Source organism: Microchirus variegatus (genome assembly GCF_963457635.1).
Source record: "Microchirus variegatus genome assembly, chromosome: 15".
In the NCBI taxonomy this organism is placed as follows: Eukaryota; Metazoa; Chordata; class Actinopteri; order Pleuronectiformes; family Soleidae; genus Microchirus; species Microchirus variegatus.
This window is the reverse complement of record NC_139816.1, coordinates 7857027-7871273: the sequence shown is the minus strand read 5'-3', so window position 1 is coordinate 7871273 and position 14247 is coordinate 7857027. Positions and strand designations below refer to the sequence as shown.

At 42.0% G+C, this 14247-nt stretch overlaps 1 protein-coding gene across 1 annotated transcript; it reads right to left on the bottom strand.

Annotated features, from left to right (window-relative positions):
- Positions 1-12572: 12572 nt before the first annotated feature.
- On the bottom strand, positions 12573-13829 carry slc35g2b (solute carrier family 35 member G2b; the record flags this gene model as incomplete). The annotated part of the gene is made up of 1 exon (XM_083901419.1): positions 12573-13829. One exon carries the CDS (start codon positions 13827-13829, stop codon positions 12573-12575), a length of 1257 nt encoding a protein of 418 aa, XP_083757545.1.
- Positions 13830-14247: the final 418 nt, after the last annotated feature.

Genomic DNA, 14247 nt, shown 5'->3' with positions numbered 1-14247 from the left:
GAGTGTGACGAGTTCAGGGCTTTAAAGTATAACTGTACTTTCCGCCCCGTTACCGGAATTCATTGGGATGAACACTGTATACTGCGGTTCTCATCTCATGGCATGTCATTGCCTGCTATTTTTCCAGCTGATCAAATTAGTGAACACTAGGAGCCATGTTAGGGAGCGGCACACAAAAACAAAAGGAGTGCTGCCTCTTAGACCAAGACAAAGGCAACAATCTCACTCCCTGGGCTGGGCAGAGTGACTGTCTGCCAAAGAGGCTGAGAAATGTGAGCTCCATTTCCATTTACAACATCCCCTTGACTTTCTCTTTCCCCCCTATTTTCTACTTTCCCCAGCAAAGCATGAATCACCAGAGAAGGATTGTCCCTTTCCTCGGTTATCTCTCGTTCTCAAAGAAACACATTGCATCCCCAGTCTCACCTTTTATAACAGCCACAACCACCCCCAGCATGTCGAGGGTGGCTCGCCACTAAAGTGCACATTAACACTACAGTGACTTACGACGGTGCAGATGTGAGGGAGGATCAAAAAGTTAGGCAACAGATGCTCCGAGCTAATCGCGCAGCTGCAGACTTGAGCCAAGGCCACTCGTCACTCTAAAGCACTAAACTCAAGGTCAGACGGGTCAAACAGCTCAAATGGTGTCACATTCGCGTCCGCCATGGGTCTCCGTTTACTTTGCTGCCGAGCAGAATTAACAGGTAGCGCAATCCATCACCACTGCCACGGCATGTTATGGTCGTATTCGGAGCACAGATTAGCAAGTCTGAACTGGTCCTTGACTGATTTGTGCCTCAATTCGTCTGCACTTTGATTTCTTCCGGAATTATTTCTCTGAATTTAAAGAAAGGAAAATTTATCGAATATTATGGAAAACTCGGTGACTATGATGAATTTAAGGTAGACAGGTCTCTCTTTTGTGTAATTAGAGCTGAAACGATTAATCAATTATTAATCGATTACTAAATTACAAACAATTTAATTGTTCTAGCCCCTTAAATGTGAATATTTTCTTAATTTCTTTGATCCACATAACAAATAATAATTTTGGTTTGAGGACAAAACAAGACATTCGAGAACATCGTCATAACCAGGTTTGACAAACACTGACAAAACAACGTTTTTGAAGATTTTATGGACCAAACGATTCATCGAGAAAATAATCGACAGGTTAATCGATTACGAAAATGATCGTTAGTTGCAGCTCTAGATGTAATGAATAATTTCCTCATGTAACTTCTCAGATGTTTTGAAGAAGACACACACTCTGAAAATAGCACAGCTACCAGACATGAAGCAAAAACAAGATCTGTATGCATGAGCTTGGTGGTTGTCAACAAAGGCGACCAAATTGCACTGAGCAGTAGACAGGTGGTCAGGTCCAGTGGTTAAGGCAGGGTTTTCCCAGCTCACTGATGCTTCTACATCCCTTTATTCCTTGCTATATTTCAAACTGATCTGCCGACAGAACATCAACAGTGGAACTGGTCGTTCCTTAACTTTGTTTTTGAGTAAACAACATAATGAAAGCATGTTCCTGGGACCTGGGTTCACAACCCAATCCGACAGAGGGCCTTTCCTACATGGTGTTTGCATGTTCTCCATGTGTTCCCTCCCACAGTCCAAAACCATGCAGAGGTTAATAGATAATGGAACTCGGTGAACTTCTAGCATCAGATGTATTTGTTTAGGGCCGAAACCAATTCTTTTTTACTTCCGTGTAAAAAGATTAATTGATAACATCCCATTTGCTGCATTGCAATAGACAAACTGACCACCTTATAACACAAGGTTGGGGTTTATGCATGCATGGGGGAGAGTGCAATAAGGATAAGCTATTTATAAATACATAGGACTATGAACTACTAAATACCAAGCTGATAAAGCATGTCCACCTTATCTACTGCCATAGCAGCAGCAGCTGTGGGTCAGTGACAGAACCAGTGTTCACAATCAGCAGCCCACTCATGTTCTCAAGAGTGGCAACACAACCGATCACAACTGTTTCTCACAAGCAAGAAGATCACTTCTTCCAAATAGACCAGTACCAGTTAATAGTAATACATATACATAGGCAACACTTCAACAATGGAGCCCACAAACCACAACAACTGCACAACACGGTGTCACAGAGATGCAAACTAGAGTGCAACTTGCAAGTTCTAATGTTACTATGAAACAACAGCGACAGGAGTTCACCACATCCTGCAGTCTACAGCTGCTGCCACAATCCCTTGTGTATGTGCAGGGAAAACACACTCAGAAACAGAGACTCAGCCCACAGCACGCCCAGTGGCCTATTTGGTAAATGCACGATGATACAGGAAGAAGCAGGAAGGTCGATAGGTTTGGAATATTGTTAACATGGTGTTCAGCAAAGATGCTTGTAAACGGGCCCTGACTTTATCTTTGAGAGACTCAAGTCACCACCAGTGTCTTTACTATTAGAGAAAATAATGTACCAATGCTCAGCAGGACTGCTGAGGCACTAGGACAGCAACAGCATGAGCTCACAGAGGCAGACAGAGTAACCTAATCCCTGTGACAGCCTGCTAAAATCACAGGGCTCTGCTGCTTTCTGGAATGTGCTCTGTGTGCACACTGCTCACTCAGCCTCTCTAGTACTGTCTCGCTTCCTCCAACTTATAGCCAAACTTACATTTTAACCGCAGGGCAGGTCCGCTCTACAAACGACAGAGCGTAACAGAGCAGCTACGAACCAACGAACACATGCTTGTGTTATTTTTTTTTTTTCCTTCTTTCTCCTTCCTTTAAATTGAACCGTGGTAACTAAAAACCATGAGACTGCATCTCACCCCAGCTGTCCTAGATTCTCTCAAAACAAAACAGCAGCATAGCAGCAAAGGGTCATGGGATACTTGGCAGGCCAGCTGTGAGACAGGAAATGTGGACACAAAGGTGACCGGATGATGGGAAAGTGATGCAATCTGACAGAGTACAGGCTTGACCTTCCGAGTTTAGATAACTTATCACTGCTTAGCATTGATGCGTGCAGTTAATATCATTAAAAAGATCAAACATCGAGTGCAGCACTGGAATAAACATCGCTTTTAACGGGCGAACCAATGAGAATGACATTATTTCTAAATCAAATTAAAACCTAATTAGGGACAAAGAGGCCCTCGGTGTTTTGGTCGATCCATATTGACTCATAACTGTGTGAAAGCAGTTGGTTATCCACCCCTCGGGATCACCCTCAGTTGTTCAGAATAGCCTAAAATAGACCACGGCTCATGTCCTTTGAGAATTGCTTGAGATTTTTCCTCTCATAGCAACAAACGCCAAAAGCTTCAAGCTTTCTTTCAGGCCAACTTCCCATCAAATCGCTCGCAAAACACAATCTGTGAAAAACGTATTCCAACAAGTGTCACCACTTGAAATATGCTGCAAAGCAATTTAGACGCAACATGCAAAGTTGCTTTAATTTACTGTCCAGATGAACTTTAATCGGACAAATGCAGAATTTATTAAGCTTATGGGAATCTCATCCAACACAAAACTATACCCTTACATCTTTCTGTTTCTAGAGTTAAGCGTACTCAACTTTCATCGCTCACTATTCCGCAAATAAATCTGCAGGAGGAACATTTTACCAGACTGTATTTTTGTCTTTTGACCAAGCACCCACACATATCACAGGATACTCACGAGTCATCATAAATAACCGATTGTAAGAGAAGGAAAAATGAACAACATGAAAAGGTTTCACACTGCCCTTTTTCACATTGGCTCCATATTCTTTATTTCACAGGCCTTCAGCAGAACGGAGATGGTGTCGGTGAACTGACTTGCCATTTTTGTGGCCGACAAAACAGAATGGGCTACCACACACAGCCTGAAGCGGCTGACAATAATCCAATTTTAGTAAAACATCTGTGCGACTATAAATGTCTAATTCAGTCACCCCCGTTCTCTGTATAAGGCGACGTTTTTTATTTAAGTTTAGAACATGCGGGAACACTCCATTTGCCACTGTGTGCTACGCATTAGGACTAATCGATGAATCGTTTGGTCCATAAAATGTCAAAAAACGTTGATCAGTGTTTGTCAAACCAGGAAATGACGATGTACTCTAATGTCTTGTTTTGTCCACAAGCCAAAAATGATTCAGTTTTAATGATTTCTTTTTTATGTGGAGCAAAGAAAGGAAGACTATTCACATTTAAGACGCTAAAACTATCAGAAATCTTGTTAATCATGAAAAAAGCTTCAAACCAATTAATCGTTTCTGCTCTAGACCCAACATTTAAACATTTAGAGAGTGTTAAAGTGTAATGTTTTGATATAATTAAACAAAATCTGTATCAGCCCTGAAAAGCCTGATCACATCAATATAATTACAGCATTCCTGATTTAAAAAAACAAAGAAAATGAGCAAAACAAACATGAATTATTTACAGTCAATGAAGGGTGTACAGCTGGTCTTAGCAGGAGGCCGTCCAGAATGAAAATACTTCTCCGTCTCTGTAAACAGACACCGACCAGAACATTAAACCTCTGTGAAAGAAAGGATCCATTTCCTCAGTCAGACCCCACCTACACGAGCAGAGCCTACACATCCACACCCTGCTGTTGCCAGCGGTTTTCTCCATGTGGCCTATTTGTTTACATGTACCAGGTCCAACGATGGCCACATCCAAGAGATCTGGGTTCAATGCAGCAACAGAATAAACCTTAACAGCTACCTCATCGAGTCTGGGAACTCCAGGGGATTTCCCAATGACTGATCCAAGTTTACAAAGCAGAAAGATTCCTAACATCCAGCACTACAGTACGATAAAGCCATTTGTGGTCGGTTTGGTCTTGTGTGCTGTCAGGCTACTTAAAACTATTAGTAGCATTAAGGAGTCAATAAAACAGATGAGGCAAAATACACTGGTAGCTGCATACCTCATTGCCATTGCAGTGTTCTGGGGGAAAAAAAGCTATTGTTGCTGTCAAAATAGCAAATCATTTGTAAACCCTAAGATAATAATCCCGGACAGCCTGTGTTGCAGAGATGAAATGGATACACCGACTTCCTCTCAGAATCCGTACATCCTGGCAAATATGAGCCCTAGGGCGCTGTCACATTAGGACTGAAGCAGCCACTTGGGACATAAGTCTTGGAAGAGCCACGTGTCGGAACACGTCCGCGAGCGTCGTGAACAGCACGAGGCATTCCAGATCGCACGGTGATGCCACAAAAATCTGAGATCAGCGACAAAAACGGCAAACACTTTCCACAGAAACTCCAAATGAGGCCTGAGCGAGACGGCACACACTTTGCAGGACTGTGTGTTTTTCAAGAGACAAGACATGATTGATTTCAAGAGTATATAGTGTGTTCTCAATCCCATTCAAACTTAAAGCCCCATGTGTGTAGCTAAAAGGGTTATTGACGTATAACCCAATACACAAATGGTTTGGAGGTTTCAGAAAGACAACAGACAACACTTTAAGAATGAATCTGATGAAGATTTTGAAACTATTTCTTTCAGATAGAGTTTGAATTCTAAGGTAAATGTTTTGAGCAACTGTTTGAATCTGGCTTAAATTTGTCAATCAGTCTGTTTTAATGGAGCTGTAATTTCGAAAAAATTGTGCTTGTTTTAACATGTTGTGGCTAAAACGGCAGTCTTGACTGTGAAGTTAGTCATGTAACTAATCTTAACTGAATAAAGGGAACTGTAATATCAGCATGTTCCTCTCTGGTTTACTCTTCATTCTCTCTTTTGTCAAAATGCATGAATCATAGTTTCAGCTAAAAAGTTGCAGAATCTGGGCATGCATTAAGGCCAATAGAAATGTGCAATGTATGTTAACACAACATACAAAATAAGAGTACACAGGACCCAAGCACCATCATACTTATTACTTAATGTAACTATTTAAAGAGTGTGTTTTTACTCTGTGGTCAAAATTAGGTACCAAAAAAAACATTTAATTGGTATATTTCCTCATAACAATAAAATATGGAGTCACTATGTGAAGTTTTGACCACAAAAGTCCCTAATCGTTCAGTTTACACGAGAACTATCAAGAGAAACAGGCAGAGATCAGACATGAGCAGTCGAGTGGGCAGAACAAAAGAACATCAAATATGACAGGAAAAGCCCCGGGGGAATAAATTACCCTACAGACCAGCAATTTCATGATGTCATTTCATTGAGCAGACTAAATATAGTGAATCATAGTAATAAAAAAAAAACTGTGTTACCATATTTTCACAATACTGCTAAATCTAGTTATGGCTAGAAAGCAGCTTCTGCAATCACAATGACAGCTGTGATTGCAACATATCCTCTTTTTCATCTCAGCCAAACCCACAGAACAAAACCATGAACCATAATGATGATGATAAGCTAATAATAAGAAATGAACACCGTTCAAACTGCACATATCTCTCACTCGCTCTTAATGGGAAATGAGAGCAAATATCTCAACCACACAAAGCCAAAATGATGGTGTTTTACAGAAGTGGAGAGAGAATATCATCTCACTTAACGTCCCCATGAGTAGGTTTTCACTGGTGGCGAGTGAATTTAAATGAACTTAAAGTGTAAAGGGCTTAGTTCCCTTTCCAACAGGTGAGTTGAGGTAACTTTAAAAGGTGCTATATTCAGTGACATACGCCAACATTGAATCTCAATCTGTCAGACAAACAAATCATAAACCGAAAATGAGGAAATGGAAAACATCTTGAGCAATTTATGAGATGAGTGAGAAAAGAGAGAAACGAAACAAAACGCAGAGACAAATTCCCCATTTTTAATTTTAATCTGAAGCACACATCGGTCTAGATTTCTCGTAGCGCGCTTGTCACTTGACCAGGAAAATTCTCAGCCACATTAGGGTTTTTTTTTTGGCCATCGTGAAAATGCCTCAGTTGGTATTTTCCTCTAGGCTGCAGGGACAGATTTGGCTGCTGGAGGCCAATGTGTTCACAGGCAGGCACCATCTTCTACAAAAAGGGCCCAACACTGTGAAGACTGTACTGACACAAACATTCAAAACAAGGTTGCTAATACAGTCTATAAAACTATAGCTACACTGCTGCAATAGCATTGTGCACGCTCTGTATAATCAAAGCTCTGAATCACGGGGAGTTGACAATCCTTAAAATGAGCTTGTGTAAACATTCTCCATAGGTCTCCTAAGGCCCATTTCCACATCTCTAGCCTGAAAGCTCGAGAGAAACATAATATCAGCTTTTCGAGCAATTACTGCTGGTAAGCACGTTTCCACCATTTCCCCAGCCTGCAAACTGTGGCCACACTCCTTCCCTCTCTGACTCCGACTGAGGGCGACGCCACAGCGAAACCAAATGTCCCTCTCCCCCCTCTCACCTCCCTGAAAGCTTAATGAGAGACTGTGAAGAGGTTTGTCAGTGTGACAATAATTACAGAAACTGTACTATTCAGCAGCTGCAAGACACCCCCCCCCCCATCCTCCCCTTTCAGTGACACACATGACATCATTCAGATCCAACCAACCACACACAGATTTGATCCAATGCTGCGCGATATCACAATTAATCTTACTTTATTTATTCACGATTTGTAACAAAGTCAAACAAACATAAGCCACAAGTACACAGCTGTGCCACCCACTGTGCTACTGAAGCACAACATTTGAGTCAGGCTGTAGTTGTGTAAGGTAGAAACAATGTTAGGGGGGGTGCAAACATGTAAATACCAGTCACAGAAACAGTACATATTCCTGCCTACGACTGGTTTCCAATTCTGTGCAATTATAAGTTAGTCTATTTAAAAGGTGCCATATGTAAGACTGTGGCCAAAAACAATTACTACTAGAGCTGCAACTAGAGATTATTTTCTGGATTAATCGATGAATCCAGAAAATGGTCCAGAAAATGTCCGAAATGTTATAAAAAATGTTGATTGGTGTTTGTCAAACCTGGAAATGACGACGTTCTTGAAAGTCTTGTTTTGTCCACAAACCAAAATGATTCAGTTTTAAACGATTGTTTTGTTGTGTGGAGCAAAGAAACCAAGAAAATATTCACATTTAAGAAGTTAAAACAATCAGAAATCTTGTTTTAATCATGAAAAAAGCTTATTATAATCGATTAATCATTTCAGCTCTAGTGACTACATTCAAATTCAAAATACCAAGGTTTTTTAGGTTTCGTTTTCTGACGTAACTGGCAACCCCTGGTTGCTCGGCAGCTGAGACTCTACTGACTGCAATGATTGGTAGACGGTGGTAGGTGGCGCCACATGCCAAAACATAATTTCAAAACATAAAAATGATTCGCAGTCTGCAAAAGATTTTTTTAATGCAAATATTTTGTCTGTACTGTTGTTGTTGGTGAGTTCAGTTTGTTATATGAACATTATTCCTGAGTCTCTGTGACATATTAGGAGGATTTTATGGCCAGTTGTTTTAGATTTATTACATAATGCACCTTTAAGTTACAGCTAAGATTGTGTACACAGAATAAAATTGCATACAGTTGTGCTGCACCAAAGAGGTTATGTCTTTTCTGGCACATGTCTGTTTGTGAGTGGCATAAGTCAAAAACGTAAAGATGGATTTTTATGCAATTTCCCCTCGGGATGCAGGTCACGGCTAAAGTCAGCCATGATTGGAGTTTTCTGTATCCTTTTGACTGTATTGACACTGTGGAGAATGTCAACACAGGCCACATCGTCTGCTCAGTTAATATATATGCAAATTGTCATATATTCTATGCCTATTCTGCCTCCATGTTGACGCAACAACCGAATTTACCCATCATGGGGTTTGATGAAGTCTTATCTCATCTTAAATAACCATATACAAAATGCCTCCTGTGACAAAGCAGACATCCTCCTCTGTTGACATTTAACAGGACTACACATGACACACTCAATTCATTGCATAACACAAGACTCAGACAATCAATAATGAAGCAATCCCTAATGCCAGTGCATCTATAAAAAGGCCATATTAAAAAAATAGGACAGACCGGAAGAGACAGCATCATTTCAAGCACAGGAAATACTAAGTTGACGTGATGGAATGCCCTGCATCAAGACCAAACTCCAATCTGTGCACACAACAACTATAAAAACAACAAGGCATTGTGAATGCAGTACAATTAGATGATGTAAAAAAAAACCTGGATACATTGGCAGTGGCTTCTCCATTTTCAGCCTCAGAAATCATAGCGTTGCCGTGGTGCAGTGTCAGCACGAAATAAAGCCACATTTAAAAAACATAAAAAAAATAAAATAAAACGAAAACAGATTTATTCCAGGTTTTATCTTGAGACTCAAGCTTGACAGCGTGTCACACAGCCTTACATAGCTAACGAAAACTGGGGGAAAAAAATTGGCTTTCAATGCTGACAAATGCCGCTAAAGTGTTTGACCGGCTGTGTAACAGTAATGTTGGCCATGTTGACACAAAAACAGACTGCTTTTTAATCCGGGTTCACTCTTGACCAGCAACTGGCCTGAGTTTTAACGTGATTTAGCGAATTTTAAGGATAGCGGGAGCTAGCCTGTAGCTGTGGCTCGGGTAGCTCCACCATCAGTGGCAGCTCAGATTCATACAGTCACACACAGTCTTACCTGATTCCTGACGGCCACCCTCACTTATTTCCTTTGAGGGGGGAGAAAAAAAAAAAGATGGAACGTGTGGAAAGCGTCATACAAAAGTGAGAGTTGTTAGCACGCGAGTGGTATCTAGACTCCAAGTGTGGCTAGTGGCCAGTTATTTTTTCCATTCCCACAAGCTAGCCTAGCCGATGAGACGCTGTGCCCCGGTGGAATAGCATTTCTACGCCAAAGCATGTCATTGCTCAGCAGCACGGCTAGGCTAAGGCTAGCAGCGGCTACACAAGCTGTTCCGACTCCACGCCCCGCCCCCTCTGCGTGCTATTGGCTGCGCACGGATTTACTCTCTTCCCATTGGCCCAACGGCGCTGTCAGTCAATCACACTGCAGCTGCTGATGTTTCGTGTTGTGATGTGATGAGATGAGAGGCTGGAGATGGAGAATCAACTCAGTGACCACCGGGAAAGAAACGTGTACTGTATATGAGGACATTTATGTTATTATTAGCTTTCTATTTTATAGTTATGTATTATTTATTTTTTATTGTTTTACAGCATAATACTAGTTTTGTTTTAAAGTAAAAGTTGTTTTCACTGTAGGCCACAGTTTTGCAGAAATCTTGATTTTTAAGCATAAAACGCATAATAATCACATATTATCATACATAATGTAGGGCTGCGACAATTATTAGATTAATCCAGAGGTCTCAAACTCGCGGTCCGCGGGCCATATGGGGCCCCCCCAGTCAATTTCATATGGCCCCACTTAATACGAAGTTATGAGTTGTTTCTGTATGTTTTTTTTTTTTTTTAAATTAATAGATACATTTTGCATCTTAAACATGTTTATATTGTTGTTGTTCCATATGAAAACACACTTTTATTTTGAAATTACATCATAAATATTGTGTCAAAAACTTGACCAAAACTAGACTGCTGGATTAACCGATTACTAAATGAATCGTCCACTATTTTGATAATCGGTTATTAATTGGTTTGAGTGTTTTTTTCCATAATTAAAACACGTTTTCAGAATTTTAAAAATGTCTTAAATGTGAATTTTCTGCTTTCTTTGCGACATATCACAAAGAAAGCGTTAGAACGTAATAATTTTTGGCTTGTGGACCAAAAATATGCTCGATTAATCGAGGAAATAATCGTTAGTTATATAACGACGTCAAACAAATAACTGTGGGGGAACGAAGGCAGGGATGAGACTGAGGAAATCAGGAGCTCTGAGATGGAGAGAGAGGGAAAATCCTGCAGGATTAAAGAATGAGGAGGAGAATGAACTGTGATTCAGAACTTTCGACTGTAGAGGGCAGCATTCCACCTCGCAGCGCACAGGCTGCTGCTGGAAATGATTTGAAGAAGAAGAATAAATCATTGTTAGTCAAGCAGTAAATTGGTAAAATACATGAAAACGTACTTAAATGTGAGTTGATGCATAAACAATGAATCATGAATCATCTTGAAAAGGTTAAATATGTACAACATATCTGGTGTTTATGACTTTTTCATAAAAATGCCCTGTCACACACACACACACACACACACAATAACCCATGGTCACATTTTATTCCTGGGAAATGATGATATGGCTAATAAACATGTCTGTGGTGAAGGGAGTTGCAGAGTAATAATTTGGAGGGCCGTGCAGCTCTCTGCAGGATGCTGTCTGTTTCCTGCTCAGAACAGATGGGCCTCAGCGTTACATCGCTGTTTTCTGCACCTAAAAAAAAAACCTATTTCAGAACAAAACAACACATTTATCTCAGTGAATTCACCTTTATACACTGACTATACTCACACTTTTTTTTAAAGCTTATAAATAAAAATAAATGGAGTTTATAGTTCGCTCATGAATGTATTTATTTACTGTGACACTGTGAAAGATTGTCATTACACTCAATTTCTCATTTTCGGCTCTTATGTGCGTGGTTGATGACGTCCTCTTGTGTTAAACATTCATTATTTACACATTCACCAAAATAAAAGGTGTTTCAAATTGAGGAATCTCCTCAGATTAATATGAATTCCTTGTTATGAACAACAAATTACCAATATCACTTACTGTATTAAAGCATCAAGCACAACTCCAGTGGGTTCTCTGATGAAGTGGCTTGTGAACGCCACCTGCTGGGCTGTCAGTGCAACATTATACACGTTAAAATTTGTCACTCTGCATTATTATTATTATTATTATTATTATTTCATTCCATCGCTGTTGCTTATTGCCCCCTGGATGGCTGCAGACGAGGACCGGGGGATCGGCCGCGGTGAGAGGAAATCTCGTCCACTACATAGAAGGCAGATGGTCTCATGTTGTTAAAGGAGACTTTAATTCAATAAAAGTGCACCTGCCACAGGGAATTAGTTTGAAACGCAGCCTGAAAGCAAACAGAAGCAGTGTTCGGTGACTGGGGCCAGAAACAATGAGATGGGGGAAATAGTGTGCAGATTGTCTCAAGGATAAAGAGGCAACCAATCGATCACAGATAACAAAGTGAATACCAGATATTTAATTTTGAAAGATGGGTGGTATTTATGTTTATTCATTCACACCTTGTGAGTTGTGGGCTGACATTGACACGACGGAGTGTGACGTGTCAGCGTGACATACCAGCGATGGAATAATCATGACAATTATTTCGTACATTGCCGCTCACAAGACCATATCTTTATATGATTTATAACAATGATCAATAAAGCACACAAAAATGATGATGAAATGATTTGTGTGTTTTTCGTTGTTGACATTTTTGGTCCATGACACAATTTGACATCAAAATCAGTATCATTATGGGGGAGTGGGGGGGGGGGTGGTCACCATATTATACACTTGTCTTTTATTTCACACACGAATATCAAGACGTTAGTTTACACAACATACTGGCACTCTTTCAACAACACGACGATACAAATTCCATCAGACATTCTCTTGATTGCACAACCAGAACAAAACAACATTGTAAACAAATATAAGCCGACACGTCGAAGCTCATTTGATGGGCGAGTCTAGGATCTCCTGATAATCCTGCCGAATGGCCCTGCTCACCCGGTACAGCTTGACCCCCGTGAGGGTGAACACACTGATCATGATGACCAGGCCTCCGATAACGTCATAGACGGACGGGACCATCCTCAGAACAATGAGCTGAAGGAACATGGCCACCACGATCTCCAGGTGCTGCACGGTGCTAACTAAGGCCGGATGAAACTTGTTGAGGGCGTAGTACACTCCCAAGAAAGCCACGGTGGAGCAGATACAGATCCCAATTAAATAGCCCCAGGTCTCGCCGTCTAGAGGAATGATGGGCTCCTGCATGATGAACATGGTGGAGGCACCCCACACTGTGCCCGTCCAGCCAAACGTAAAGAGCGCGGTCCACATGCTGACGCGCTCCTTTATGGCCCTGTAGACGATCATGGAGAGGGCGGCGGTCAGACCGGCCATCACTGTCATTGTGTAGCCAAACGCCTCCTTCCAGAAGCCCAGTCTGGACTTCTCCTCGTCGGCGACGTTTGGCACCATGACCAGGCACAGACCGAACACGCTGCCCACCACCGTGACCACGTCTGTGTAGCCCAGCCTCTCGTCCAGGAGCAGGAAGGCCAGTACGGCGCTGAAGACCGTGGTGGAGGCTCGCCACATGATGGTGCCGTTACTCGGGGGCACGATCGCGAAGGAGGTGTAGGCGCACGTGATGGAGATCACGTTGCAGACGCCGTAGAAGAAGAGACGAAGGCGGTAGCCCTTGGGGCCAAAGGGGGCCTCGTGGTAGTAGAAGACGACCAGGATGGACAGCACTTGGATGACGGAGCGGATGAAGAGCAGCTCCAGGGAGGGGACTTTGGAGCGGTCGGCTGCTAAACGAGTAATCAGTGCCACGCAGCCGTGAGCCACCGCTGCCCCAAACAAGGCCATCCAGGTCACCCTGGAGGCCAAGACATTGGCCTCACCGAAGCTAGCCAGCTGGCCCCCGACCCCCTTGTCTCTTTGCACACTTGGCTGCTTAGGCTGTGTCTCCATGGTGCCAAAGAACGTCCTGCCACCTTTGCTGCTGCCGTCTGACACCAGCCTCTTCTCCACATTGGCCTCGGCGAAGGCGCCAAACTCCTCGAAAGAGGGCGCGTCGTCGTAGCCTTCGTCGCCGGGCTGGGGGAAGTGGGTGGCATATTTCACTGTCACTGTGTTCGGGTGGATCTTAACCCTCTTTTTGGAGCCGTACTGGAGCGAGGATGAAGAAACATCCATGTTTCCTGAGGCGTCAGAGGGTCTACTCTGGGGGAAAGGAAGTGGGAATCATTACAGTCTACGCCTGTTCACACATTTCCTAAATAGCCCTGCATATAGACAGAGCTAAAGCAAACACCTATCCTTTAGCCTTTATACACACACACATACATACATACATATTACTTGGAGCTCATATAAGCCAAGCAGCAAACACTGTGAGGCTGATGCATTGTGATGGGGATGGAATTACATAACACAAAACCACGGAAACCCACACAGGGGATGATACAATGATGACATGAATGTGGGCCATGTGAGGGACAAATGCAGATGCATGGGCACAAATTATCACACCCTGCAAAATATATAAATAAAACAAAATAATTGCAGGCCTATAGAAAAGTTCCTATGGTGATTTCTGTTGCATTCATTTTTA